Source organism: Peromyscus leucopus, chromosome 12 (assembly GCF_004664715.2).
Source record: "Peromyscus leucopus breed LL Stock chromosome 12, UCI_PerLeu_2.1, whole genome shotgun sequence".
NCBI classification, from domain to species: Eukaryota; Metazoa; Chordata; class Mammalia; order Rodentia; family Cricetidae; genus Peromyscus; species Peromyscus leucopus.
In genome coordinates this window covers 60,627,929-60,655,239 of record NC_051073.1, presented here as the reverse complement: position 1 = coordinate 60,655,239, position 27,311 = coordinate 60,627,929, and the positions used below count along the sequence as shown (strand labels likewise).

The 27,311-nt window shown below is 53.8% G+C and overlaps 1 protein-coding gene across 1 annotated transcript in view; it reads left to right on the top strand.

The window, feature by feature from the left end:
* The first annotated feature begins 1,068 nt into the window (after positions 1-1,068).
* The window catches only part of Adcy5 (adenylate cyclase 5), a 148,776-nt gene continuing 122,533 nt past the window's right edge, over positions 1,069-27,311 (top strand). Inside the window, 1 exon segment of the mRNA XM_028886323.2 lies at positions 1,069-2,769. Coding sequence (XP_028742156.1) covers positions 1,636-2,769 — 1,134 coding nt within the window. The 5' untranslated portion in view covers positions 1,069-1,635.

Here is a 27,311-nt window from a genome sequence, read left to right as displayed (position 1 = left end):
GCAGCACCGTAGCTGAAGTTGGGCTGAATGGGGGTGGGGGAGAAAAGGGTAATAAAAAGAGGGGAGATAGGATTGGGGGCGCAGGACCTGGCCGGGGGTGGATCCCCTGCTACCCAGGTCCGACGAGGGATCCTCTGGTTGACCCGGCTCCAGACATCAGGGAGGGAGGGGCGCAGTGAAAATTTTAGGTGAGGAAGGGGAGCGGAGGGTCCCTACGGACCCCGGGTTGGGCCTGAGTATGCCCGCGGGGCGCCGGGGCCAGGGCCCGGGGCGAGGCAGGGCAGAGGGCGGAGGCGGCCGCACGCCGCTGTGAGCCGAGGCCCGAGCGGCGCGGGGGGCGGGGAGGCGGCGGGAGGAGGGGATGCGGAGGGCGCTCCGGCGGCGGCGGCGGCGGCGGCGGCGAGCGGGCGAGAAGGGAGGAGCGGCGCGAGCGGCCGGAGCGGCGCAGGGCCCGAGGCGTGCATGGCGCGCCCGGAGCCGGGCTCCCGCGGGCCCCTCGGAGCGCCCCGGGGGCGCCGCGGCTCTTGGGCCGGCCCCTGTCGGCCGGCTGCTGTTGAGCCGCAGCCCTTCGTCGCTGGATGCTGTGGTCCCCGGGAGAAGCCCGCCTGCGTTGGGGCAGAACGGCGGCGGCGCTGCGCCGGATTCCGCCCTCCGCGTAGTGGTTCTGCGCCCGGCCACGGTGGGCCCGCCGCCGGCAGCGAGGAACCGGGGGTTTGCGGAGCCAGCGACTCAGCTCTCGGGACCGGAGGGTGCGGGCCAGCCTGCTGGATCTGGGGGGACCGGAGGAGACGAGAGGGGAAGGGCCGCACCGCAGGAGCCGGTCCTCGCCCCCGCCCCCTGCGCGGACGCGCCGGAGGCTCGGCTCGCCTTTCGCGGGGGCCACGCTCCCACTCGCGCCGCCGGAGGTGGGGGGGATGCAGGCGACGGCCCCCCCCGGGCTCCAGGACCCTCCTCCCCAGGGCTCGGGAGCTCTTGCTCCGCCCGCCGCCCCCTCCCCCGTCCTCTCCACCCCCCATCCCACCTCCCCACCCCTCGTAAGAAAATAATGCTGGCAGGAGCCTGCACCTCCCAGTCGCTCCCAGTGCGCCGCGAGCAAAGGGCACCCGCTGAGTCTCCGTGCCGGGACCCCTGCCGAGCCGCCCTCGCTGCCACCTCGCCGGGAGAGCCGCTGCGCTCCGCTTAAGCCGAAGCGGAGAGCGCCGCGCCCGGGGAACTGCCAGCTTCGGAGAGGCGCCGCCCGCAAGGACACCTCTCCGTCCCGCCTGATCCGCAACTCTCGGCCCTCGTCGAGCTCGACGCGAGCCAGGAGTCCGGACGTCTCTGCGCGCGGCGCCGCAGCCGGAGCTGTCCCCGTTGCCCTCGTTCGGAGCCAACTCCGTATCGGACCTGGGACTCTGGACTTGATTCGCAGCTACTTCTCACCTCGGGGCTGCGCTGTCTGCCCGTTAGCCTTCCCGTTGTCCTCCACCGCTCAGGACGGGGGTGCCACGATGTCCCGCTGCTGCTCAAGGCCCCGGGCCTCCCTCGACGTGTGACCCTAGTCTGGTCCCCCTGCTTGGCCGTCCGCCCTCTCCTTGGAGACCCCCGGCCCGGCCCCCGGGGGAAGAGGAAGAAGACGACGAGGCCGAGGGGGGGATGTCCGGCTCCAAAAGCGTGAGCCCCCCGGGCTACGCTGCACAGACAGCGGCGTCGCCGGCGCCCCGGGGAGGCCCCGATCATCGCGCCGCGTGGGGAGAGGCCGATTCCCGCGCCAATGGCTACCCCCACGCCCCCGGGGGGTCTACCCGCGGCTCTACCAAGAGATCTGGGGGGGCGGTGACCCCACAGCAGCAGCAGCGCCTGGCCGGCCGTTGGCGCGGGGACGACGACGACGACCCTCCACTAAGCGGCGATGACCCTCTGGCCGGGGGCTTCGGCTTCAGCTTCCGTTCCAAGTCCGCCTGGCAGGAGCGCGGTGGCGACGACGGCGGTCGCGGCAGCCGGCGGCAGCGGCGGGGCGCGGCTGGAGGGGGCAGCACCCGGGCGCCCCCTGCGGGCGGCGGCGGCGGTTCGGCGGCGGCGGCGGCGGCCGCAGGTGGGACAGAGGTGCGCCCCCGCTCGGTGGAGCTGGGCCTGGAGGAGCGTCGTGGGAAGGGCCGAGCGGCCGATGAGCTGGAGCCGGGCACTGGCACCGTCGAGGATGGAGACGGGTCCGGGGATGGCGGCAGTTCGGTGGCGTCAGGCTCCGGGACCGGCGCGGTGCTGTCACTGGGCGCCTGCTGCCTGGCCTTGCTGCAGATATTCCGCTCTAAGAAGTTCCCGTCGGACAAATTGGAGCGGCTGTACCAGCGCTACTTCTTCCGCCTGAACCAGAGCAGCCTCACCATGCTCATGGCCGTGCTGGTGCTCGTGTGCCTGGTCATGCTGGCCTTCCACGCGGCGCGACCCCCGCTCCAGCTACCCTACTTGGCCGTGTTGGCAGCTGCTGTGGGCGTGATCCTTATCATGGCCGTGCTCTGCAACCGTGCAGCCTTCCACCAGGACCACATGGGCCTGGCCTGCTATGCGCTCATTGCGGTGGTGCTGGCCGTCCAGGTAGTGGGCCTGTTGCTGCCGCAGCCACGCAGTGCCTCCGAGGGCATCTGGTGGACCGTGTTCTTCATCTACACCATCTACACGCTGCTGCCTGTGCGCATGAGGGCCGCGGTGCTCAGCGGGGTGCTTCTGTCGGCCCTCCACCTGGCCATCTCTCTGCGCACCAATGCCCAGGACCAGTTTCTGCTGAAGCAGGTAGGGGCCCACCTGGCCACACTGGATTGAGGGTTGGGCAGGCCTCGGCCTGATTTTAGAGAAAGGGGATCCAACCCGCATCAGTTAAGAGTGGTAAAAGCAACCGGGGAAACAGGGCTTCACCGCCTATGTGCCTTTCAGGCCTAGCTTCTTTATCCACGAAGGATGACTTTTGTATGGCTTGTAATGTTGTTGGCCTGGTGGAGGACACACTTCATACTAGTCACAATTGCCATTTCGAGTGAGGAAGGAGGGTTTGAGAAAATTGCAGAGTCCCTATTTCTCTCAGAACTTCTGGTCCTGTATACAGAAGGCTCCCAACATAAATGGCAGGGCCCTCTAGCAGCCAATCCCTCCTGAGCACCACGGAGACTTTATTAGCTTGTCCTGGGATGCACAGTTGTGAAAGAGAGACGCTGGGCATCCCGTGCCCAGTCTTGAGGAGAAGTCTGTAACCCTGCTACCTGAGGCTGGGCTCTTGGGAGCTGGAGAGATCTTGAAGGAGGACCGATAAGTTTGTTTCCTTTCCCAAAGTGCCTCAAACCAAAAACCTGCCTTTTTAGCAAAGGTGAGAAAGAGCTGCTGAGATGTGTGTGATGGCCGGCCGTCCCCTTTCTGGCTGCGCTGAACATCATCATCCCTTCCAATGGACACTCCTGGTATTGCTTTGGCGAGAACTTTATATTCCTAATGGGACTTGTTAGGCAACCTAGAATTGTGCACTCAGAAGGACATTAAACTGAGGATTCTTGGTTAACTGGTGACTCAGGCTTGACCCTAGGCTGAGGCAGGCTCCTTGATATCCACACCGTGTTCTCTGTCCCAGCCTGTGAGCCCCGCTGGACCAGGTAGTGCTTGCATGCCACTCAGTTGGAGAGTCAGGTGGGGTCTTGCCGTGGGTGAGCGTCTTGATTTTGGGACCCCGCTTGCACATCCCTCTCCATCTCTTGACCTCCACCTCTTTTCACAGAGCATCTTAACAGTATGCTCTTGTCCCTGCTGCCCTGTTTTTCTCCACTAACTTCTACCTTCTTCCCTAGACATTGATCCTGTTGAATACCACATCTTCTGGGGATGCTCTCCTGTGCCCCCTGGATGCATCCTCACCCACAGGGAATACCAGTCAGATGGGCTCTGGTTAACCCTTCAGGGGACACCGTGATTGGGAGCGACCTCTCTGGTTTCTCTTCTAGAGAGTGAGAGGGTTGATTATGCCCCTTCCACTCTGAGCATCCTCAGAGTGGAGTCTCACCTCCAGCAAGGATCTTCTCTCAGGGCCACTCTGGGCTTTCTCCCCTCTGCTGGGTTAGCATGGACCCAGAGGTATATTGAAATGCTTGTTATTCTGCAGCACCCGTTGATTTTTGATCCCTGTCCAGTGTAACCTCCTTGGAGTCCTGGGGTATCCAGTCTCCCTCCCTCTCTCCTTCCCCTAGAAAACTTAGTCGTGATGTAGTAACTTCTGGCCAGCTTGGTTGGGGTCCAGTGAGTGGGCCAGTTCAAGTTGGTGGCGGTGGCTTTTCTGATCTGGTGTCAGCAAGGGCAGGGATTAGAGACCAGCTCTGAACTTGGGAGGAGTCTTTTGAGACATGGATGTTGTTTGAAAGCGTTGCTATGGAGCGGTGATCTCAGATGGGGGCTGTGTCAGTGCAGGGTGGGCTCAGCTTTTCTTCGGAAGGAAGGGGACTTGGTTCATGTGTGGCAGGGGAGGTTTTCAGGGTAGTTCAAGGTATCCACAGAACCTGAGTTGGGAACTTGAGGTCCGGCAGTAGTCTGAGGCGCTCCTGAACACAGGCTCTTAGATGGAGATAAATCCAAGGAAAAGAGGCACCAACTCTAGGCTGCGTCAGCTTCCTCTTAGCGTGAGCACACTGTTGCAACCTTGTCTGCCGGGTGGACTTTCTCTTACGGTTCCTTAGGCTCACACTCTCTCCCTCCCTCCCACCCTCCTGCCCTCCCTCCCCACTCTACCCATCCATGCTCCAGGCTTCTTTTCCCACTGTGGTCTTTAGACTTCTTCCTTGGTGCAAGATTTTGGATAGATTTATACTTAACTTTTTTTTAAAATCTGCTCTAAGTCTAGCAGAGCTTGTTAGGAATGAGCCAAGATAGGGGAACACAAACATTCTTTCTATTTGGCCTCTGAGAAAATGGTGTGTGTGTGTGTGTGTGTGTGTGTGTGTGTGTGTGTGTGTGTGTGTGTGTTTGTACTTGATTTACCTTTCAGATTTTGCATGATCTAGAATTTGTCTTCTTGAGCAAAAACTGTGCTGGGCCATGGGGAACTAACTGGTAGTGGGACAGCCCTGCATTGGCTTCTGCCTCAGATTGCTCTGAAACAGCAGATGTCTGAGGGTGACTCAGGTTGGATGTTAGCGTCCCCCCCCCCAATGAAGACATATACCCAGGACAGGTACCCAGGACAGTGAACCTGTGGTAGCGCTTGGGCTCTGACAGTTTCCCCCATGGCGTCTTGATCACAGAGTAGGCTGACAGTCAAGTGTGTGAGCATTTCTTCACTTCTGCAAGGATGCCCTCTGGCCTCTTAGAGCCTGATGGGGTGTCAGCACAATCTGGTCTGTGAGTTTTATTCTGCGCAGCACCTTTGATGGGCGGGACTCTGTCCTTGGCTCTGGGCAGAGAAGCAGTGATTGGTTTCCTAGTATGTTGGTAAGAAATGAGACCCAAGGCACAAAGGCCCCTCTTGGTGATCCTGCCTTCTTCCCTTTCTTTGTCTCTAGTTCTTAACCTTCCTGGGAGCTGTGCCACCCTCCTCCTCTGCTCCCCCCTTCTCTCTCACCTCCTTTTTCTATCCTGTCTACTCCAGCACCCCCTGTTGATATTACCCATCCCTTCCTTGGCCTTTCAGCCTGTTCTGCTCGCCTCCCTTTTGCATCCCGTTCCCTCTCAGCCTCTTGTGTGCGCGTGTCTTGCTGTCTGTCGTCTCTTTCTCCCCTCACTGGGGTACAGTAGGAGCGTCATAGGTTGTGTTTTTTTTTTCTCCTCCTCTTTGCCTGTTAGAGGTCCCTCTGCTACACCCATACCATAAATAACACTCGAGCATCTGCCAAACACATTCCTCACTTGTGTTAATAGGCTGCAATGATGCTGGAGCCCGTTGCCGTGGCAACCTCATTTTTGTTTGACTGTATCCCACTCTGCTACATAAAGCCTCTGTGTGCACTCACACACAAACAAGCATGCTCCCACAACTATCACCCATGCTTGCCTGTCAAAGAGTATTTTGGAGACCATGTCCTCGGGACCCGTGGGGGTGAGGTGTTCATTTGAGCTTGAAAAGACAGTCCCTTCTTCCTCCCAGAGATACCTTAGGAGGTGATATGGACAGAAAAGCTCTCTGGGAAGTAGGAACACTGTTCGAATGTGGGGTATTTTCTAACGCAGCCTCATTAAACCTGCCTGCCGTGGCTTCTGGGGAGGAGATTTTGACCCTGCAAGTGTCTCCGGGAGCTTGCCGTGTGCATGGCCAGCCTCGTTGATCTCTAGTTTCCTTTAGCTCCTCGCCTTTATTCTTTGGAGTCCTTTTGGGAGAAGCTCAGCTTGGTGGCTTCTTGCGTTTCTTCTTTTGTGCCTGTTCGAACCCGCAACTGTCACCAGTGGTTGGAGCCGTCAGAACAGCACAGGCACTGTGTGGGTGATGTTCTGTGACTGAGCACGTGTGAATGCCTGCCTCAGGGAAGTAAGGGCTGGGTGAGGATGTAGGTCAGGAATGGAGTCCCATGGCTGCCCAGGGACAAGCATATGTGTGTGTGTGTGTGTGTGTGTGTGTGCCTGTCTGTCTGTCTGTCTGTCTGGTGCTGGGGTGGCTAGAAAGCCTCTCAGAGGAGATCCTTGCAGCACTAACCTGCTTGTCTTGGGCTAGCTTCCAAGGGCCCTCGCCTCTCTCATTATTCTAATGATAACAAATTATCGTTATTGACCTGAGCTCCTCAGGGAGTGCTCTGCTGGTACAGCCCCTCTTCTTTTAATCACTGAGAGGAGGGCCTGGCCTCGGGCAGTCTACTGCCTCGTCCCCGTGCTCCTGCAAACTGAGTGCTCCACAGCACTCTAACACCTGCTGAGACGCTGCCTCCTCGCTCTGGAACACGGCCCAGAGGCCTTCTGATGGGTCACCGTGGCCTCCCCAAGTATGCTGCTGGGTCAAGCGGAAGGGGACACACGTTGACTCTCCGGGCCCAGCATTGTCTGTCACCAGGAACGTCTTCATCACCTGTCTTTCTGTGCAAGGGCAATCTGGCTACAAGCGAAGCCAGCAGGCTGGAGTCGGGGTTGACCTTAAATCTGGATGGGTGTGTGTGTGCGCGTCTGTGTGTGTGTGTGTGTGTGTGTGTGTGTGTGTGTGTGTGTGTGTGTGTGACCCCTCAGGGCTAATTGCACTTGCTGGCTGTATTTCCTAATTGGTTTCAATTGTGTTTTCCTCTTTCCTCCTCCAGGCAGCTAGGATAGGGTACTTGGAGGGAGTAGAAGTGGCTTCTGACAGGGGTTCGAGCCGGCTTCTGGATTGGGGTTGGGGGGCCTTTGCTAGGTCTTAGGGGATCAGTAACCTGAGGCAGGGAGGAGCCTGTTAGTGGCAACTCAGCTGAGGGTCAGAATGCTCCGCTGTATTTGCAGGGATGCTCACAGTTCACAATTCAGCCTAAGGTGACCCGCATAGGTCGTTGTGCTGAGGACCAGCTCACGCCTGTCCCTGCAGAGGACAGACAAGCTCTTCCCAGCCTCACTGTGTAAAGGGCTTGGACCCTTGAGTCCCTATGTCAAAGCTGACAGTTGGCAGGAGAATAGGGCTGTGACCCAGGCTTGGACCAGGCCACCTCCTCTCCTGAGAGATGTGAATGGAATTGCCACCAGGATTCTAGCCAAAGGTGGGGGTGGAGGGGGGCAGGGAACCAGTCTCCCTGGGCTATGTCAGCTTCTAGCTGGGTGACTTCCGGTCCACAAGGCCTACATAGTACCTCAGCTAACTTCTTTCATTTTGTGTCAGGCCCAACTTGTGATCACTTACTTTTCAGGGGTGTTGAGAATGGAAAGTTTGCTCAGGGAACTTCACCATGCTTGTTCCCATAAATCCTTAGGGTATAGTTAGACAAGTAATGTTCTAGCGTGTTCTTCTCTCACCCATGCTTATCAGATTGGGGAGGCCGGCTCATGGAGAGCAGGATAAGCATTCATTTTCTTTCCCAAATACAAAACTTAATGGAGCCAACTGGAAAGGCAAAGTTTTACACACACACACACACACACACACACACACACACACACACACACACACACACTTTCCCCTTCTCAAGGCGATGTCCAGTTGCAAAATGGGAAAGATCTGTACAGGACTGTGAACAAAATCTGGGCATTTCTATTAACAGACAGCGAGCTTTCATGGGTCCGCCTTTGGTGTGGCTGGGGGACAGGCAGGTAGGAATCTTGGTTTCGTTTATAGGAGATCGAGTTCACAGGAAGGTTGAGATCTTGTCTGAAGTAAGGTGTTTAATTCTAAAATTTAGAAGAAGGTGACCAGTTTGGTAAGAGGACTGAAGACCTTGATTTCTAAGGGGACACTGGATGGGATGAAGGATAGTGCCGAGAAGAATGAGCTAGACCAGCTGCTGCTGCTGAGATCCCTTGCTGGTATTTACAGGAAAGCCTTAGTTTTGGTTGCTCCCAAAGATAGGTTTTAGGGCAAATGGCTGAAAATAATGGACTGCTTTTGGCTCCAGACCTTTCTGGCAACTGGGGTTGCAATGACCAAACCAGATGCTCTCTGTCAGTGGAGTGTACCAGTGGAGTCCAGAAGGCTGCCTGTTAGGCTTCCTATAGTGGAAAGTGCTTGCCTGGGGTAGTCTATCATAGAGTCCTAACCTAGGCTCATCATTATCTTCTGGGAACGTTTTTGGAAAAATGCAGACTCCCACCCAGGTGCTGCTAGAAAGTGCTACTTCCAAGAGTCTGGGAATAGTTTGTTTTTATTTTTATTTTGTCTTTATTTATTTATTTATTTTTGGTTCTGAGGATCAAATACAGGGCCTTGAGCATGCTAATGGAGGCTATACTCAATCAATCCTCCCCAGCCTGGACTTACTGTTATTTTTAAAAACAGCTTGGATCTAGTGTTCCAAGCTCTCCTGGTAGTCTTAATGGCCAGCTCTCACATTTGGGAGCCAAGAGGAGCTCTCTCTGGTTACTCAGCTTTAGGATTCTGAGGCTCAGTGTGCGTGGCAACAAAGCTGTGTCCTGGAGTTCTCCATATACCACTTCATCATGCCCTTCCCAGTGTATTGTTTCATTTCTCATCACTATAGCAAGAGACCTTGGTAGGTAACTTTTAGTTACAAAGGGTTATTTACTAAAGTTCCGGAGCCTGTGTTGGCTCATTTCGGTGGAGGGTTGCTTAGTAAGTAGCAGAGGCAGGAACCTGTGGAGGACCGCACGCTCACATCCTGAGCCAGGAGCAGAGAAAGCCGGATGAGGCGTTTGTTACAACCGTCTTGGACCAGGCATAGGAACTAGGCAAAGCAGCCCATTGTCTTAATCCTGCCAGTGGAGGCAGGAGGCTCAGAAGTTCAAGGTCATCCTCAACTACATGGTAAGTTTGAGGCCAGCCTGGGCTACAGAGACCCTGGCTGGAAAAATAAGACCAAACAACACAACAACAACAAAACCCTCTTGTAAAAAACTACTACGGAGTCTCACAGAACTGCCAAAAAGTCATGCAGGAGGTAACCCCTGGCGACCCCTGGAACCCCTGCAGGGGCTCACTTCTCAAAGGCTCCACCATCTCCCAGTAGTGCCACCCGGGGGAGCAACCCTTTAATCACTATGGATCCTTAGGGGGATCCACAAACCACACACAGGCCGGAGTGCGTGACCCCTGTTGAAAGCAGCAGCAGCCTGCAGAGGGGTGGTCAGGTGGGCTGGTGAGTGTGTGCCGATTTAGGGAAGGTGACTGGATGATGGGAGTTCTCCACGCATCCCTCCCCCAACTATTCTAGTCCCTCTGGCCTGCTGGAGGCAGAGCAGTCTGTAGCCACTGTGATGGGGGGCGGGGGCTGGGTTTGCCTCGGGGTTTGCCCATTCATTTCTCTGGTGAGTGGGAACCACTGGAGGAGAATAGGAAGAGATTAGGGAGTTAGGAGGTGGTTTGAAGGAAAGAGGTAGGATTTAAGGAAAGACCATAAGAGATTGGTGTTGCTAGTCTGGGGAGAGGGAGGACTGGAGGGTGGGGGCAGGGTTGCCTCTTGGAACAATGGGACACAGTCACAGAGGAGGGGGAGACAAACAAAACATGAGGAGACAGAAGGGGCTTTGTTCTCTGGGCCAGCCTCATGTGTCAGCATGAAATGCGCGTATCCCCCCCCCCCAACCTCTTCTTGGCTCTGGGGGTTTACACACTGCAGCTCTGGGGCTGAGGCCTTCTGACATCACTCTCTCGCCTTCTGCCTTCTTCTTAGGGCCCCCCTGAGCATCGGGAATATGTCACTGATCTCACTACAGGTCTAGCTGTACCGTCAGAGGGGTCCTGGGGGCTCCAGGCCTCACGTTTCCAGGCCAGCACTCCGTACGTAGTAGGTGCTCAGCGCTGGTCTGAATGAACGAATGAAATGAATGAATGGGTGGTGGGGTGGGTGGGTGGATGTCTGCACGCCGACTCGACTCGAGGCTCCGCCGAAGTGCTAGACCGACACCTCCACAGAAGGAAGCCAGCCGCGCTCGGCTTGGAAGCCTATTTTGGTGGGTTGTAATCCTAAACTCTGAGTAGGGCTTCCAAAAACCCTCCTGCAGCAATTTAAAAAAACGCGTGCCTTAGAAACGGGGCTGCCGCCTGGCACTGCTGGTACTATACACTTCACAGATTGGGAAGCCATCACACAGGCGTCCTCTCAGCTTTCGCCATTCACTCTGCCGCGAACCATCTGCTATGGGTGCCTCCTGTGACCCCGGCACTGCGTCGGGGCTGAAGGTCTGTGGCTGGGTTCACCTGGTTCCTAGCTCTCCCAGGACGGCCTTTTAGCCCAGCAGTCTCACATGAAGCACATTCCCGAGAGTGACGTTAGCCGACGTTTCATGGCTACACACGCAGCCTGTGTCAAATAAGTTTGGGGAGCACAGTCAGCCTCCTGTGCCTGCCGTTCTGCATCTGTGGCTCCAGGGACTGCAGACTGAAAATATTGGAGTCTGCACCGAACATGCACAGACTTCATTGTCTTGTCGCTGTTCCCTAAATCACAACGTCACACGGCATGTGCATTGCATTGGGTGGCAGGAGGAACCAGAGATGGTTTAATGCATGGGCGGATGTGTGGGTTACATGTAAACCTCACACCATCTTATATAAGGGACTCGCACACCTGCAGATTTTTGTGTTTGAGGTGGGTCCTGGAACCAATTCCCCCAGAGACCTTGAGGGACAGCTCTACTGGGTTGAACAGAATTCCCAGGTTTAAAAGCTTTTGCTATATTAATATGTATAAAAAGGTGCCAAGAAGGGGATATTGTGTGAAGTCTTTATTAGATGTATTTGACCCAGTTGAGTTTTTTTCAAGGAATATAAAACAAAGGACACTAGCGTTGGGTAGAGCACCCTTCAGAACTCTTAGGACTTGCTCTTCTGTCCAGTCCCCTGCCTCTGGGATGGACCTACCAAGGACACCATGTTGAGGCATGTCTCGAGGCACGTGCTTGGCAGCTTGCCTCCCTTAGAAGGAGATTGCCCAGGCTGCACTGGCTGCCTGCCTATTTTCAAGTCTCATTTTCCATCTGGGTCAGAAATCCTATGTAAAATAAAATGACGGGGCTGGACCAGGCTAGGGAGATGGCTCCTTTTTCTAGCCTTGGCTTCTCTTAGGGGTTGTCGGCTGGCATTAGGCTGAGAGCAGGTGGAGCTTCTGCACGATGATGCTTCGGAAGGCCCGGGCTCTGCGACCTGAGTTTCTAGAACTCTTGCTTCAGGCACTGAGTGGGTAGCTGCCCCTGGGGAAGTAGAAGCGGCCATTCCGGCTCATCCTTCCTCTAATGGCGTCTTCTTCCTCTCCTATCCCAGCTTTCCAAAATAAGGGATCTCACGAAGGACTGACCCTAAACAGTGAACAGGTACGGAGTCTACACCACCGTGCACGCTGCTGGCTAAAGCACCATATGCCGGGAGTAATTATTTATTTATTTTAATTATTTGTCTTCACCTTGAATGCAGTAGATAACCCAGGTTGTTCTCAAACTTGAGCTGGTCATCCTAAATCTCAGCCTTCTAAATCCTGGGATCATAAAAATGATCATGTCCGGCTGCATAGCTTCACTAATCTCTTTCTTGTCTCAAGGTTTTTTTTTCTTTGAAAAATTTTATTATTATTATTATTATTATTATTATTATTATTAGGTTTTCCCCCCAGACAGGGTTTCTCGGTGTCACCCTGGCTATTCTGTAACTCTAATGAGTGATTGTGCATGGAGGTGTAAGTGGGGACACCAAATGCACGTGTCACAACTCACATGCAGGGGTCAGAGGACAGCTTTCGGGAGCCCTGCCCTCTCCTTCCACCATGGGTTCCAGGGGCCCAACTCAGGCCATCAGGCTTTCGCAGCAAGCACTTTTTTTTTTTTTTTTTTTTTTTTTGGTTTTTCGAGACAGGGTTTCTCTGTGTAGCTTTGCGCCTTTCCTGGGACTCACTTGGTAGCCCAGGCTGGCCTCGAACTCACAAAGATCCACCTGGCTCTGCCTCCCGAGTGCTGGGATTAAAGGCGTGCGCCGCCACCGCCCAGCCGCAGCAAGCACTTTTAAATGCTGAACCATCTTGTAGACCCTACCTCATTTAGTCTCAATATTAACCCAAAGAGGAAGAGCCTCCCACCCCACCCCCCACCCCCATCAGCCACTGTAGAAACTGTCCCAGGAGCAGCCCACTAACTTCCTGCAAGGTCACGAGGCAGTGCAGCAGATGGCCGGTCCCCTGACTGACCGCTCTTGGGCATGTGCCTTTGGTTTCTGCCTGCTGGACTTCTAACTCCTAGCACCTGAGGGCCTTGGACCTTGGGGCCTACTAGGAGGGCAGGCCTGAAGTGCCCTGACCATGGGAGTACCTTCCTTCCTTGCCCTGGCGTGGGGTAGTCTCGTTTGGGGCTTGGGTTCTGCCAGTTTCCCAGAGTTCTCTGGGAGGATTAAGCTCTAAACCTGTTCAGGTGATGAACACCTTCTTCTTGTCCTTCTTCCTTGTTCCTCTCTTTCTTCCGGGTTGTAATCTACCACACCCTTTCTATTGTTTTCTGGGGGGTCACCTCCCTGGTAAACTATCTCTATTTAAATCCTCACTTTGGGGTCCTTTTGTTGGGGGGAATCCAAACAGACAGTGGGCAAGCCATGACTTTAACCCGCTTTGATTGGAACAACAGGGAGCAGGAGGCCGCATGCTGGGGGCAAGAATGCATCAGGCGCAGAACTGGCAGACGGTACCGCCGTGGGCTTGCCTCTGGCTCCTCACTCCCGTTCGGTGGCATGGTCATTACCAATCGATTGCTGGGAAGACTAGGGGAATGACGTGAAATTCAAAATAATGGTTTTTTTTTTAGGGAGACCTGTATTTGTTTAGTTTTTACTTAAGCATTTTTAGCTTTATGTACCCTCTCTGGCTAAGCTCTGACCTCTCTTCAGATTCCTATGTTTCTGTTATGAGATGGCGATAAACCTATTACCTCAAAAACATTTTTTTTTTTTTAAAGCCATGAGAACCCTTGATTTAGGTGTTTTTATTCTGTCCTGATGTGGGTCTGACAGAAATCCATGCTGACTACAGGGCCTGCTGGCCAGGCGGTGACATGATGTAGCTGGTGGCTAACTCCGTCGTCGTCTGCTGGGACCTTCCCTGCTGAGGTGGAGCCTCTGGCACATTCCACCCACTGAACACCCAGCCCGCTCCATCTGATGGCTGTCCAGACGGGATGGCCGCACAGGCAGCTAACGGTCCGTCCGCGTGGTGCTTACTCACTGACAGACACCTGTGTGTGGCATGGCTGAGGACATGTGCCCAGAGGAGTGAGATGCGGCACTTGCTAGAGAGGGCTTGGCATCCGGCAGTGGAACACCTCGGGTCAAGGTCCTTTAGAAGGTGCCTGTGTCTTCCTGTGTGGTCTGTTTCTGTCTGGCCGTATAGGACTAAGGGGAAGGAAGGTCAAGGTAAGGGGTTTTCTGTCTGTTTACACTTTGGAATTCTCTAGAGAGCGTTGAAAATACACCTATGCTAAAGCCCACCCAGCCCGTTTTTTATTAAAACTCCAGGGATGAAACAAGGTGCTCCCGGGGTTGAGATGTGTCTAGACGGTGGCTCCAGTCTTTCCAGATGGTTCAACTACTTCTCCGCGTAACGAGCATTTCACAGGTGTCTGCCTGCCTCTCCTGGCGGCCCTGAGGCGTTGACAGCTCTGGTTGAGTGTGACCGCCCTGGGGAGGAGCCGTCTTACTTTTTTCTTCAGTCAGTTTTCTTCCCTGGGGACGCCACCCATCCTCATGTCCTGTGACCCTGCAAGTTAGTGTGTGCGAGGGTGCTCTGGATGGAGGTGTCACGCGACACCTCTGGGGCGTCGGGGAGGTGGTTAGAGGCTCAAAGGCAAAGCGACCTCGGTCAGGCTACACGGCTGATTCTTTCCGCACTGCACACATCCAGATTTTGTCCACGAGGCCAGGGCCGTTCACAGCCAGGCTCAGTGCTAGTCCTCTGGGGTGCTTCTGAAGCTGCAGAAGGCACAGCTGCACCCAGGCAGTTGCCTCAGCGTGGTGTTGGAATGCATGGTTTTTTTGTTTTAATTTTTATTTGTAATGCCTTCCCTCCCTCCTGGTGTCTGGTACAGATGGGCACTCAATGAGTTGTCATTTCCTGGGCCTGCATTCTGCCGTTCACCTTTGGGGGAGCTCCTGACGGTTTCATGGGCCGTGAGGAGAAAAGTCAGGCGTGATGCGGGGATCGCTTAGCTCTGGGGTTGGGTTGCCTCGGAGCTAGTCTTCTGTTAGCTTGAGCGGAGGCAGGAGAGGGAAGGGAGGTTGTCACGGGTACCTCAGGGCTGCCTCCTGGTACAGCCCTGGGGCCAAGCATGGAGTTTCTGCAGAGTAGCATCTGACAGGTACACAGTTCAGCGCTCACTAGGCGAGGACTTGGAGGATGTCTTTAGAACCCAGTTCCCAGAGCCCCCAGTGCGCTATAGAGCACCCTTGACGTCTTAAAGGACCTTCTGAAGCAAACCCACCCATGCATCAGTTGGCCTTCTCAAGAAGACTAGAAAGAAAACACGTCCTTAAAAGTCAGTATTTTTACTAATTCTTTGAGAATTTCATACAATGTATTTTGATCATATTTACTCCCCCCCCCCCCCCCGCTCCTCCCTTACCTACCCTCTCCACCCTTACCTCTCTACTCACCCAGCTTGGAGTTTTCTTCTGGTTTTGTTGTTGTGTCCCATCCCCCTGCTCCACCGGCCATCAGGTCTAGTTTGTGTTATCCAACAGCTCTTGGGAGTACAGTCTGCCCTGCCCCCCCACCCGGGGACCGGGGGGGGGGGGGGGGGAGCGGTTGTCACGTGGAAGCGACTCCTGCTGAGCGCATGCTCAAGGTTTTATTGCCACATTTTCTTTCACAGATGGGAAAGCTGTGTGTTCACTGAACTTGCCCTAGTCCCTAGTCCGCCTCTGGCCAAGTCTCTTTCCTGTAAGCGTTTCACCATGCTGTGTGGACGGGAGCCATTGGTCTCCTGGCTGGCCCCGAGTAGATAGTGCCAGCTGGGGAGTGCCTCTGCTGGGATGGAGCACATCTGGGAGCATGGAGTAGGCCTGTCCCTGCAACATCTGAACTGGGATGGCGCACATCTGGGAGCATGGAGTAGGCCTGTCCCTGCAACATCTGAACTGGGATAGCGCACATCTGGGAGCATGGAGTAGGCCTGTCTCTGCAACATCTGAACTGGGGTGGAGCACATCTGGGAGCACGGAGTAGGCCTGTCCCTGCAACATCTGAACTACGTACTAAGAACATTGTCTCTTTCTCCGTAACACTTATGCTGCTTTGTCTATTTATTTATTCATTTATTTATTTATTTATTTATTTATTTATAAGTTATTTTTAAATTTTTTGATATTATAATTACATCACTACCCCTTCCCCCTTCCTCCACCTAAATCGGCTCCATATATCCCTCTTTTTGCTGTCTTTCAAATTTACGATCTCTTCTTTTTTCTTTTCTTTCTTTCTTAGTTTTATTATTAAGAAATTTTCTGTTCACCTGACATACCAACCACAGGTGCCCATCTCCTCCTTCCTCCTGCTCCCCAGCCTTCTCCCCCAACCCACCTCATTAGTTGTTCTACATGCATATATGTATTCACTTACAAATAGATAAATACAACCTGCGCAGCCTGTATAGTGTTAGGTATGCTTTCAGAGCTGACCGTTTGGAACTGAGCAACCAATTGGTGTGCTCTTTCTTCCCTAAGGAAGACTGTTTCTCCTGCTCTCAGCATTCAGTCCTCAGTTTCCTTGTGTAGGGTCGAGGCCTTGTGAGTCCTTCCTCCGTCAAGTGTGTCTTTAAAAAAAAAAAAATTCTGTGCTAGGGGAAGATTCTAGAACCTCATGCAGGCAAGACAAGTGCTGCGCCACAGAGCTGTACCCCAAGCTGGCATTTTATCTTGGAGGGTCTCTCTCTCTCTCTCTCTCTCTCTCTCTCTCTCTCTCTCTCTCTCTCTTCCCTCCCTCCCTCCTTAGCTGTGAGTTATTTGCTTTGATAGATGCATGTTCACTGTATGTGACCAATTTTCTGGCCCCCCCACTTGCCCAGCCCCCAGGAAGGGGGCAGAAAGTTCTACTCCTGGGTTCCACGAGGAGTTCTGACTCCTCCCTGGACCAGGATCTCCTCACCTACCCCCGGTACTAATACGAGCAAGGATCACCACACAAGTTCCTAAAGGTTTTATTCTTCTTCCTTGCATTCCCACGGAATAGCCATCCCCGGAGCGCCTTACAGTTCATCGTCGTGTGCGGTAGTGTAAGTGTCGGCTTGCATTTTCACTCTGAGTGCCTGGGGCTGAGGTTTAGGCTGGCTGAGTGGCTTCATCTCCAAGAATTCACCAGAACTGAAGGTGCTGGGAGAGGAGAGACACATCTACAAGTTGCCACCTAATCCTAGGGTCCAGTGGAGATGGTGTGAGCGTTGGTGTTTTTCATTGTGTGTGTGTGTGCGCGCGCTAGGGCTAAACCCGGGGCTTCTTCACACACAGCACCGATCTGTCACTAAGCTCTCTGCAGCCTGGCATCAGGGTTTTGGAAGGCTCCTGGGGATTCTAACATGCACCGAGATTGAAGACCGGAGCCCCGGGGCCTCCCCTGTCAGCAGAGGGGTCATGTCGATGACACGGGAGGCTGCTTTATGGCTATATTGAAAGGCGAGTTGTTTATTTCTAAAGGGTTTATTGTGGTGATTCAGTAAAGAGTGATGGCCACTAACACTGACTGCAGGCATGTACCGGGGAGGAAAACTTGCCTGGGGGTTGGCGTATAAAATGTTGCCAGGCAGGGCTGTGGTTTGGTTTATTTATGTCGCTCTTATCACCAGCAATTAACCCCAGATGTGGCTGGCTGGATGGCCGGGTCCAGCGCTGTACTATCTGTGAGAATATTTTAGAGGGTGAGCGCTGAGTGAGTCTCAGCAGAGCGGGAAACCTCATTGGGCCTCCTGGAAGTCCAAGTCTTTTAGCGGCTGACCAAGTCCTGTTGGTTGATATTAGCACCTCTCTCCTCTCTCTCAGGCTTGTGCGGACCCCTTGGCCTCACCCTTCCTTGCCCGTGTCCATTAGTTTCCATCTCCCACTGAGGCCTACCCGTGTCTGTAGTAGATGCTCATTGAACACTCATGAGATGCATGGGCGGCTTTGCTCGGGGTCACAGGGCCGGCAGCTAGCTTCCTTGGTCCAGCACAGTTTCTTTATCTTCTACTTTACAGATCACGGGGAATAAGGGATCACGTGGCTTTGCCTCCCCATATATGTGTGTGTGGCAAAGACATGGAAAGTAAAAGTGGGTGACGGGGTGGGGGCTGGGGGGCATGACGATGACAGGGTGTGTGTCTGGAGAGCCACCCTTCCTGCCTAGTCTGGGCTCTTTCCTGCCCCCCCCCCCTTGGTGCCAGAGCAAGGATGGGACCATCTGTTGGAGTCCCTGTGCTCTGGAGATGCAGAGCTGGGAAGCCTTTACCATATTGCCTGGGCTTGAGGAACATCCAGGGCAAGGGCCAGTCCTCAAGGTAAATGCTCCACCACCAAGGGTCACATGTGGGTTGCCATGTCTTCCTCTGGGAAAGGGTTATCCAGGGAGAGTTAATCTGGGGTTTCGCTTCACATTTATTTTGAAAGTAGAAGATTCCTTTAGCATTGGCGATGATGGCCTAGAAAAGCCAATTAGTCACCATCTGACGTCCTCCTGAGGGGGTGTCGCCGCCCTGTTCCTGTCCCACCTGCCATCGGTGGGGTTCCTATAGACTTTTCCATCACAGGCTGAGTGGGGGTTCCACCACAGCCGAGTCTGTTAGTACTCCAGCCAGGCTGAGCTGATGTGATAGGAACTCAGCTTAGATCCTGGGGTGTCTGGGGAGCCATGGGAGCCTGTGGGGTGTAGGCCAGCCCTACCAGAGTCGGCGGAGGCCTGGGGTTCCCACAACCTGTTTGCCTTGCTTTTGAGATGGGCCCAGGCTGCGCTGGAACTCCTGGGCTCAAGCCCTCCCTTTACTGTACCTTCCTGAGCAGTTGGGACTCCTGTGGGGCTCCTGAGGAATCTCACATGCTCCAGGACTGAGGACTGGAGCCCAAAGCCTTCCTCCTCAGCAGCCGAGACAGCCTGTGGATGACGGCATCTGAGCTGTGGATATATTGAAAGGCTTCCTGTAGACTTTGCTCTATGTGTTTGCTCTGTCTCGTTTCTCGAAGCTTAAGGAATTCTCCTCTAACCTGAGAGCTAAAGAACAGTCCTGATTTCTCTATCATTGTTTGTTTGTTTGTTGAGACAGGGTCTCCCTCTGTCTAACAGGTGTATACCACCACACTCAGCTGCCTGATTTCTCTTAAGGAAAGGAAAAGGTAGAGACGGCCCCATTCTGTAATCCCAGGAGTGGGCAGAGGGCCTGTGTATGTGTGCTGTGGGTAGTCACTGGAATTTGCTGAGGAAAGAGCGCCCGCTCATGTGTCTGGTCCACAGGTAGACCCTGGAGTAATGTGAGGCATCCTCTCTCTAGGGTCTGCTGCTACACTTGAGACAGCTGGGACCCCACACTCCAGTTCAGGTTATGGAAAGGCAGGTGATCTGGGAAGGGCGGATAGAGCTGGGTGCTGGTATGGGGGTAAGGCAGAGTGTTGAAAGGTTTCCAGAAACTAGGCAGCCTGGGCTGGACACACAAGTGGGGCACATGTGGCCCTCACACAAGGATTTGTTCTCCTTTCCCTGCACCCGCTTGGGACTGCGTTGCTAGATGGTCTTAGGGGAAGGCATCCCTGTGTGTGCGCGTGTGTATCCTGACGTCCAGGCTCCTGGCAGAGGAGACCTTTGGGAAGATGCTGGATGGGTAAGGGAGGAGGATGGCGCAGACATGTCCCTGGGAGGAGATGAGGGAGCGTTCTTGGCTTTTTGTTGTGGGGAGAAGAAAGGTTTGAGATGCCAGAAGAGAGTGGGGATGCTCGCTTTTACTCCTGTTGCCTGGCAAGGGCTAGGTCATGGGATGGGCATGGAGGTGTTTTGGAGAACAGCATCCCTGTCTTCTGTGTCAGAAACTCCAGTGCCCTGGGCATGGAGAGCAAAGAGCAGACTTTGCCCTTCCCTTTGGGAAATTTTTAGTCGAGTGGAAATATCTTTCAGAAATGCCCATCCTCCTGAAGACAGCCTTGCCAAACCCTACCATTTGTCACACATTTACCACATGCAATACCAAGCACCTAGTGATTTATTTGATCTTCCTTATCTCCCAGTGGGTAGGGGCTGTGGTTTGCATGCGTGCCCTAAAGTCCACGGGCTAGAAAAAGCCCCTAGTGCAGCAGTGTCCAAGGGTCATTGGAGAGACAGTGAGGTGACAGGGACTCTGGGCTAATGCTGCTATCATGGGAATGGGGTCCAGGTAAATGGGTGAGTTCTGCCCACACCACTGTCCCAGCTTCCAGAACCACAGCCATACTCATTTCTGCTTTTTATGTCTGCGGTATGCCCTTACAGAAACACAAATTAGACCAGGCAGTTGATGCTGCCCCTTTTTCAGATAAGAACATTTTACAGATAAGGAAATTGGAACAGGTGACACAGTGGGTCTCCAGTGGTCACATCCTAAGCTGGTGCCCCAGTGGTTTCCAGACCCATTTGTACCAGGAGTACAACAAACAGGGAGGTCTGTTTAAAAATTCCATTCCTCAGTGTATTAGTCAGGGTTATCTAGAATAACAGAACTTATATAATGAATCTCTCTGTCTCTGTCTCTGTGTGTGTGTGTGTGTGTGTGTGTCTGTGTGTGTGTAGGGAGGGAGGGAGGGAGGGAGAGAGAGAGAGAGAGAGAGAGAGAGAGAGAGAGAGAGAGAGAGAGAGAGAAGGTGTTTATTAGAATGACTTGGAGGCTATGGTCCAGCTAATCCAATAATGGCTGCCTATGAATGGCAGGTCCGAGGATCCAGTAGTTGCTTGGTTCACGAGGCTGGATGTTTGAGCTGGACTTCTTGTAGACACTGGAATCTTGAAGAAGCAGGCTCTAATGCCAGTGAAGGGCAAGAGCAAGAAGGTAAAGAAAGAGAGTGCTTCCTTCTTCTGTAGCCTTTATACAGGGTGCCAGCAGAAGGTGTGGTCCGGATTAAAGGTGGATCTTCCCACCTCAAAGATCTGGATTAGAAGTGGGTTTAACTAAGAAAAAAGAAAAGCCCTCACAGGTGTGTCCAGTCATTTGGGTTTTAGTTCATTCCAGATGTAGTTAAGTTGACAACCAAGAAGAGCCACCACACTCAGTTACTTGCGGAAAAGTCTGGTTCACTAACAGGAGAGCAGAGCCCAGCCAACTGCCTCTTAGGTTGGCACCCCCACATTTGAGGCAGGTGACCTGGGAGCTCTCCAGTGTCTTTCCCAGGCAGAGCAAGGGCTGAGGTTATCTAGATTCCCTCCTCCTTGGGCTAGGAGTGTACTCAGAGGCAGAGTGAGTGCTTAGCATACTCAAAAGCACTGGTTTCAGGGCCTAGCACCATGTAAACTGGTAATGGCAGGGCAGGTCTGTAATTCCAGCACTTGAAGGGCTGAAGGATCAGAAGTTCAAGTCACTATGGGATGCTTGAGACCCTCTCTCCAAGTCAAAGGTCCCTCCATAGAGGTGTTGGTTTCTGTGTGGCTTTCAGCCACGTGGATTCCTGCTAGAGGCAGGCTTAGTGAGTGAGGTGGGTATAGTCTATGGTGGGAACTTGTGCAGAGATTCTCCCTGGCAGTCCTCAGGGGACAGAGCTGGAGGAAGCTTCAGAGGAAGCTTCAGAGGAGAGTGTCTGGATTAGACAGTCTAAGCCAGGGGCTGGGAGCTAAGACAGCCTGATAGCAGGATCTATGTTACTAGCCAGAGAGAGGAGGCCGACACACCGCATTTCCAGGTGGCTGCACACCAGCTATGGTACTGCACTGTGTGGCTGCAGCTACAGCAGTCCTTACAAGACGCCCACCCCTGCCTCTGTTTCCCCGTCTGACGACGGTGGGATGGTCTCTGAAGGTCCTTCCTGTGTGTGTATCACAGGGTATGTGAGTGAATAGGAAAGGAGACCCACACAGGCCTGCTGAGGGAAGTGGTGTACCACACACCTGGGGTGGCAGCCTTTCAGCCAGACAGCACAGGTCTCAAATGTTTCTTCAAGCCTCAGCCTCTCTCATGGGTCCCCAACCACTGATCTCCTAGTCAGTGTCCCTCCATTTTCTTGAGCTCAGCATGTCCCCAAACAGGATATATCATCTCCAAATTGACTTTATTTTGGGTAATGTCAGTTCTGCCCCCCTGGGTACTGGCACCCACTGTTGGTTAGACTGAATATTAAAAACACATACCTCTCACGTGTTAGGCTCTGGGAAGCCAAGATGAAGGGGCTCCAGCCCCCTCCCCTCCCTGGCAGATCTTCCAATGGTGCCTGCAGTGTGTACTGTATGGATTCCATCAACTCATTCAATCTCGACATGGCCCTGTATGGGGAACACTGACCTTGTCGCCCCCCCCATTTTGGAGGTAAGGGTGTTGAGACATGGCAGTCTAGGTAATTTGTCACATGGTCACGCAAGTGGGCAGCCTGCTGTAGCGTCTGGGCTCCTCTCTCCGTGTGGAGAGAGGGGCACGTATGCCTGCTGGGCACAGTGTGATGTGTACAGTTTAGCGGGAGAAACAAAGCATGCTGGTTCTGCAGGGAGGGAATGGTGTAGCTTGTCTGGTTCCAGGAGGTCGGAGGAGGCTTCCCTTGAAGACATGACCTGGGAGCTAGTGGGGAGTTGGGTTCATTGGCAGTGACATGGGGACAAGCAGTCCTGATCAGAGGACCGCAGGAGCTAGGCTGTGAAGGTAAGAACTCTGAGAACCCGCAACACGCTTCCAGAGGATGCGGGAAGATATGCTGGGAAGGTAAGGCTGCTGCCTGGGTGGGATGAGGCTAGGAGGAAGGTAGGCATCTATGCCATGGGATTGGGGGTTTGGAGACACTGGGGGTTCTTTAAGAGAGCTTGTGTATAGGAGTGTACTGGGTAGTTTTTGTGTGCCAACTTGACACAAGCTAGAGTCATTAGAGGAAGGAACCTCAGCTGAGGAAATGCCTCCTAGAGACCCAGCTATAAAGTATTTTCTCATTTAGTGATCAGCGGGGGAGGGACCAGTCCCTGGTGGGTGGTGTCATCCCTGGGCTGCTGGTCCTGGGTTCTATAAGAAGGTGGGCTGAGCAAGCCATGGGAAGCAAGCCATTAAGCAGCTCCCCTCCATGACCTCTGCATCAGCTCCTGCTTCCAGGATCCTGCCCTGTCTGAGTTCCTGTCCTGACTTCCTTCAGTGATGAACAGCAAGGCTGAAGTGTAAGCCAAATAAACCCTTTCCTCCCCAACTTGACTTTGGTCATCGTGTTTCATCGCAGCAATAGAAACTCCAACTAAGACAAGGAGAATGTACACATTATCTCATTGTACCGAGAGAAGATGCCTGTCATGTCAGCCTTCATGGTCCCACTCCACCGGGAAGAGCCTGGAGTAAAGATGGGCGGCTGACATTCGAAACTCTGGGCACTTACGTATTAGCTTCTCTTTGCCCTGGCAACTAGGGGCCAGGCCCTTTGCTTACATCCCTCCACCAGTAGACTGTCTCCTCAGGTGTCTAGGGATCGCTTCTTTCATAGGGGGACTGGGTAACCCTACAGAGCCGCCTTGTCTTTTCTTGGGCTGTAGATGTCCCATCCCAGCCTCTGCTGGCTTGTTTTATGTCAACGTGACACAAGCTTGAGTCATCTGAAAGGAGGGAGCCTCAGTTGAGAAGATGCCTCCACAAGTTCCTGCTGGGAGGGCATTGATGAGGGAGGACCCAGCCCATGGTGGGTGGAGCCATCCCTGGCTGGTGGTCCTGGGTTCTATTAGAAAGCAGGCTGAGCAAGCCGGTAAGCAGCTCCCCTCCACAGCCTCTGCATCAGCTCCTGCCTCTGGGTTCCTGCTCTGCTTGAGTTCCTGTCCCGACTTCCTTCAGTGATGGACAGTGATATGGAAGTGTAAGCCTAATAAACCCTTTCCTCCCCATGTTGCTTTGGTCATGGTGTTTCATCACAGCAGCAGTAATCCTAAGTACGCCAGTCTCCTTCCCTCAAGCAAGAGCTCTCTTTTCATCCATTAGACATGCAGACATTCAACCTCCTGGCTTTTCCTCCCCAGGGACTTCCCTAGTCACACACCCCAGCCATAGGTCCTTCCTAGCTGGTCACTCACTCAGGAGCAGGGAACTGTATTCATGGATGTGGCAGTCACTTACCTTGGCAGATACTATCTCAGCCAGTGTAGTCTGAGGCCTCCTTCCTTAGGCCTCACTGCCCGCTGCTCTCCCCACACTGGTGGTCTTTGGGTGTATCAAGCTTTTTCGTCGGCCACCAGCTCACAAATAATGAGATGGAAACTTATTATTGGTTATGAAAGCTCAGCCTATAGCTTAGGCTTGTTTCCAAATAGCTCTTATAACTTAAATTGACCTATTTATATTAATCTTTGTTCTGTGATGTGGCTCGTGGCTGTTACCTCTTATGCACATCCTGCTTGTTCTGCATCTCCTGGAGTCTCCACCTTTCTCCTTCCCAGAGTCCTCTCTGTCCCCAGAAGTCCCACTTAGCCTCTTCCTGCCTAGCTACTGGCCATTCATCTCTTTATTAAACCAATCAGAAGTGCCTTGGCAAAGACACATCTTCACAATGTAAACAAATATTCCACAGCATTTGGGAGGTTTTGTTATCCTTTGATACAGGCACATCCACGTTAATGACGTTTCAGAATGAGGTACATCTGGGAGAAGCAGGTGCCCTGACCGTTCCTCCTCCACGAGGCCCTCCCCTTTAGAGAGCATCCAGGGGCTGACTAGACGCCTTTCTGGATCTCAGAATGAGACGCCACTCACCGGGCTGACCTCAGATTCAGCCAGCCCTAATTCAGCAGAATTCACATAGGCTCAGGGTAGTCATGGTCACAGCTGACAAACTGGTCCCACTCCTAGAGTTTATGCTGATCACTTGGTTGCTTTGCAGGGCCAGGGAAGGGGAAAAGCCCCTATAGCCTAGGACCTATGCTTTCCTTACTCGGGTTTCTTGGAGGGAATGCAGTGTTCTACCCCATCCACTAGCATTCAGATACACGGGCAGCTGAGACAAACAGTGAGCATCCTGCCATGTATGTGGATTTCGAACTCCCTGCAACCAAGGTATCCACTGAAGCCAGGCACTTGGCAGTGCCCACCCACAGCACTTCGTGGGTGGTGCCTGGTGCTGCACACGGCTCTCCCTTGCATGACCTGATTCTGGAAGGTGAATACTGAGGTCCAGAAAGCACAAGGCACTAGCCTTAAGGATTACCCTATAGACCTGAAGGATGCAGCCGTGACCAGGACAGAATCCCCGCACAAACCCCAAAGGAGCGAGATATCCACCGTGTCAGACAAGCCCTGAGAATTATAGCTCACAGGCTGGCGGGTGGCCTGCAGTAGGGTTAGGTGCCATGGGTATGATGCCCGGAAGCCAGGAGGCTTTTCCCAGATGTGTCTCGTTCTGAAACTTCATTAAGGTGGGTGTGCCTGTATCCAAGGACAACAAAACCTCCCACAGACCACAGACCACCAGAGGCCTCAGTGTGGGAGAGCTGTGGGCTGTGAGCCCTGCACAAAGGAGGCCGCAGACTCCAGTGGCTGGGACAGTTATCTGCAAGGGTGAGTGACCGCCATGTCCACGAGTGTCGTCTGCTGCTCCTGAGTGAGTGACCAGGTGGGCAGGGCCCATGCCTGGGGGGGTTTGGCTATGATAATATCCACAGTGTTCCTCTGGCTGATTGAACCTTTGGGGCTGAACCCGCGGCTGGGTGGATGGTTGGAGGCCTGCTGGGAAGTGGCCTGCCAGCTTCCTGCCGGGTCATAACCTCATATGCTTCAGGCTGGGCCCTTTCTCTCCCCAGCCCTGTGACCCTAAACTCTGCAAGGCCCCCTCCTGCCTACAGCATCTAGCTGTCTTGGGAGGGGTTAAGCGAGCACCAGAAAGTCCAGCAGCCCCCTAGCCCTGGCCGATGGAGGCAATCTCAAGATGGACCTTTTTTCTTTTTGGCTAAATTAACATTTGGCATTTCAGGGTGCTGGCCCCACGCCCGGCCGCTCTGGCCTTCTGCCTGTCAGCTCCTTTGAGGCTATTTTTGCCATTCACTTATTTATTAACTATTATTGCTCCCCAGGACAGATGGGCACACACTGACATTCTTGTGCACACATGCACACCCCTTCCTAACCTGGAGCTCATTGGAAAAGCTAGCCTGTGCCCACCAGGGGAAAGGACCACAGGGATAGACATGGTGACTCAGGTAGTGAGGGTGACAGCATCTCCCTGGAAATGTCCCTGTCCCTTTCATCCTCAGGAAATTCAGCTCTCTCCTGTGTGAGAGGATCATGCTTTCTAGTTGTTCCATCTCTCCAGAAGCAAACTGGAAGAACACAAGATCCCGCCTCCCCCCAATAGGCTATCGGGGAACACCCCTGTCCTTGGGGGAGACACTGAGACATTCTTCCCTGCCTGGCCCTGCCGCTCTCATCTTCCGAAGGAAGACCACTTGGTTAGTGCCTGTTCCCAGCCTGATGGGAACAACCCTGATTTCTGCCAGTGAGATGTACATCCCTCAGCCTCATTCAGCATCCAGGCCTGAAGGCCCGGAAGACACAGGCCTGAGCAGAGGGGTAGCATGTGCAATCTGTGCCCGCTGGTGATAGCACAGATGCCAGGGTGGACTTGTAAGCCCTGACTATACAGAACACCGGGCATGTGCATGGAAGGGTGGTCCGGACATGTGGGTTTCTCAGCTCCTAGTCTCAATGCCCACCATCTTCTTTGGGGTTAGGGCTACGGCCTCCCATGGCCCTTCCAATGTTGCCCAGTACTGGCATTCTCAAAGGCCAGCACAGAACAATGGCATGAAAAGTGAAGGCTTTCCTCGATGGGTATCTGAAGTCTTTCCTGGGGTCTTTGGCCTGTGTGTGTGTGTGTGTGTGTGTGTGTGTGTGTGTGTGTGTGTGTGTGTGTGAGAGAGAGAGAGAGAGAGAGAGAGAGAGAGAGAGAGAGAGAGATGGCAATGATTCTCCTTGCTATTTCCAAGGCCATTAGGGACTGCTGCGAATACTGTCCACGGGTGCATGGTGGCCAGGCCTGATGCCTGGGGTGGCATCTCAATTGCCAGTCTGCCTTTCTCTTCTTGAAGGATCTGCTGTCCTGGTCCCCAGGGATCCTGTTCTGCCTCAGGAAGGCCTTGTCCTCCTGGGGCTGGATACTCCCGCAGAGGGACTGCTGACTGCCCCTGCGGGTGCTGTCCCGGGGGACCTTCACCTTGGCGCTCAGTTGCGGTCCTTCTTGGAAGGGTTTGAGGAAACACTGAATATGGGGGTTTTGTCCCTGACAGGAATTGTGAGCCCGGTGATGGCAGGGGACTGTGACCCCCCACATCCCCATCAAATGAGACGCTCTTGTGGGTGACCATCATGGCTCCCCTATGAGGCTAGGAGGTCCTGAGGGTGGGCAGGGACCAAGTTGGTTCTCACTATTTTAGGGGAAGGCTGAGAAACCTTTTCCCTTCTACTTGGAAGGCAGAGCCAAGAGTAACATCTTCCTCCTGCTGCTTCTCTCCGCCCTCAGAGGCAACATGGGGATGATTTTTCTATAGATGGTCAAGAGCTCATAAATTCAGGGTTGTGTTTGGCATACATGTATGTGTGTGCCTGTGTGTGAATATAAGTGAGATGGTCGGGAGGAATGGTGTGGTTTCAGGGGA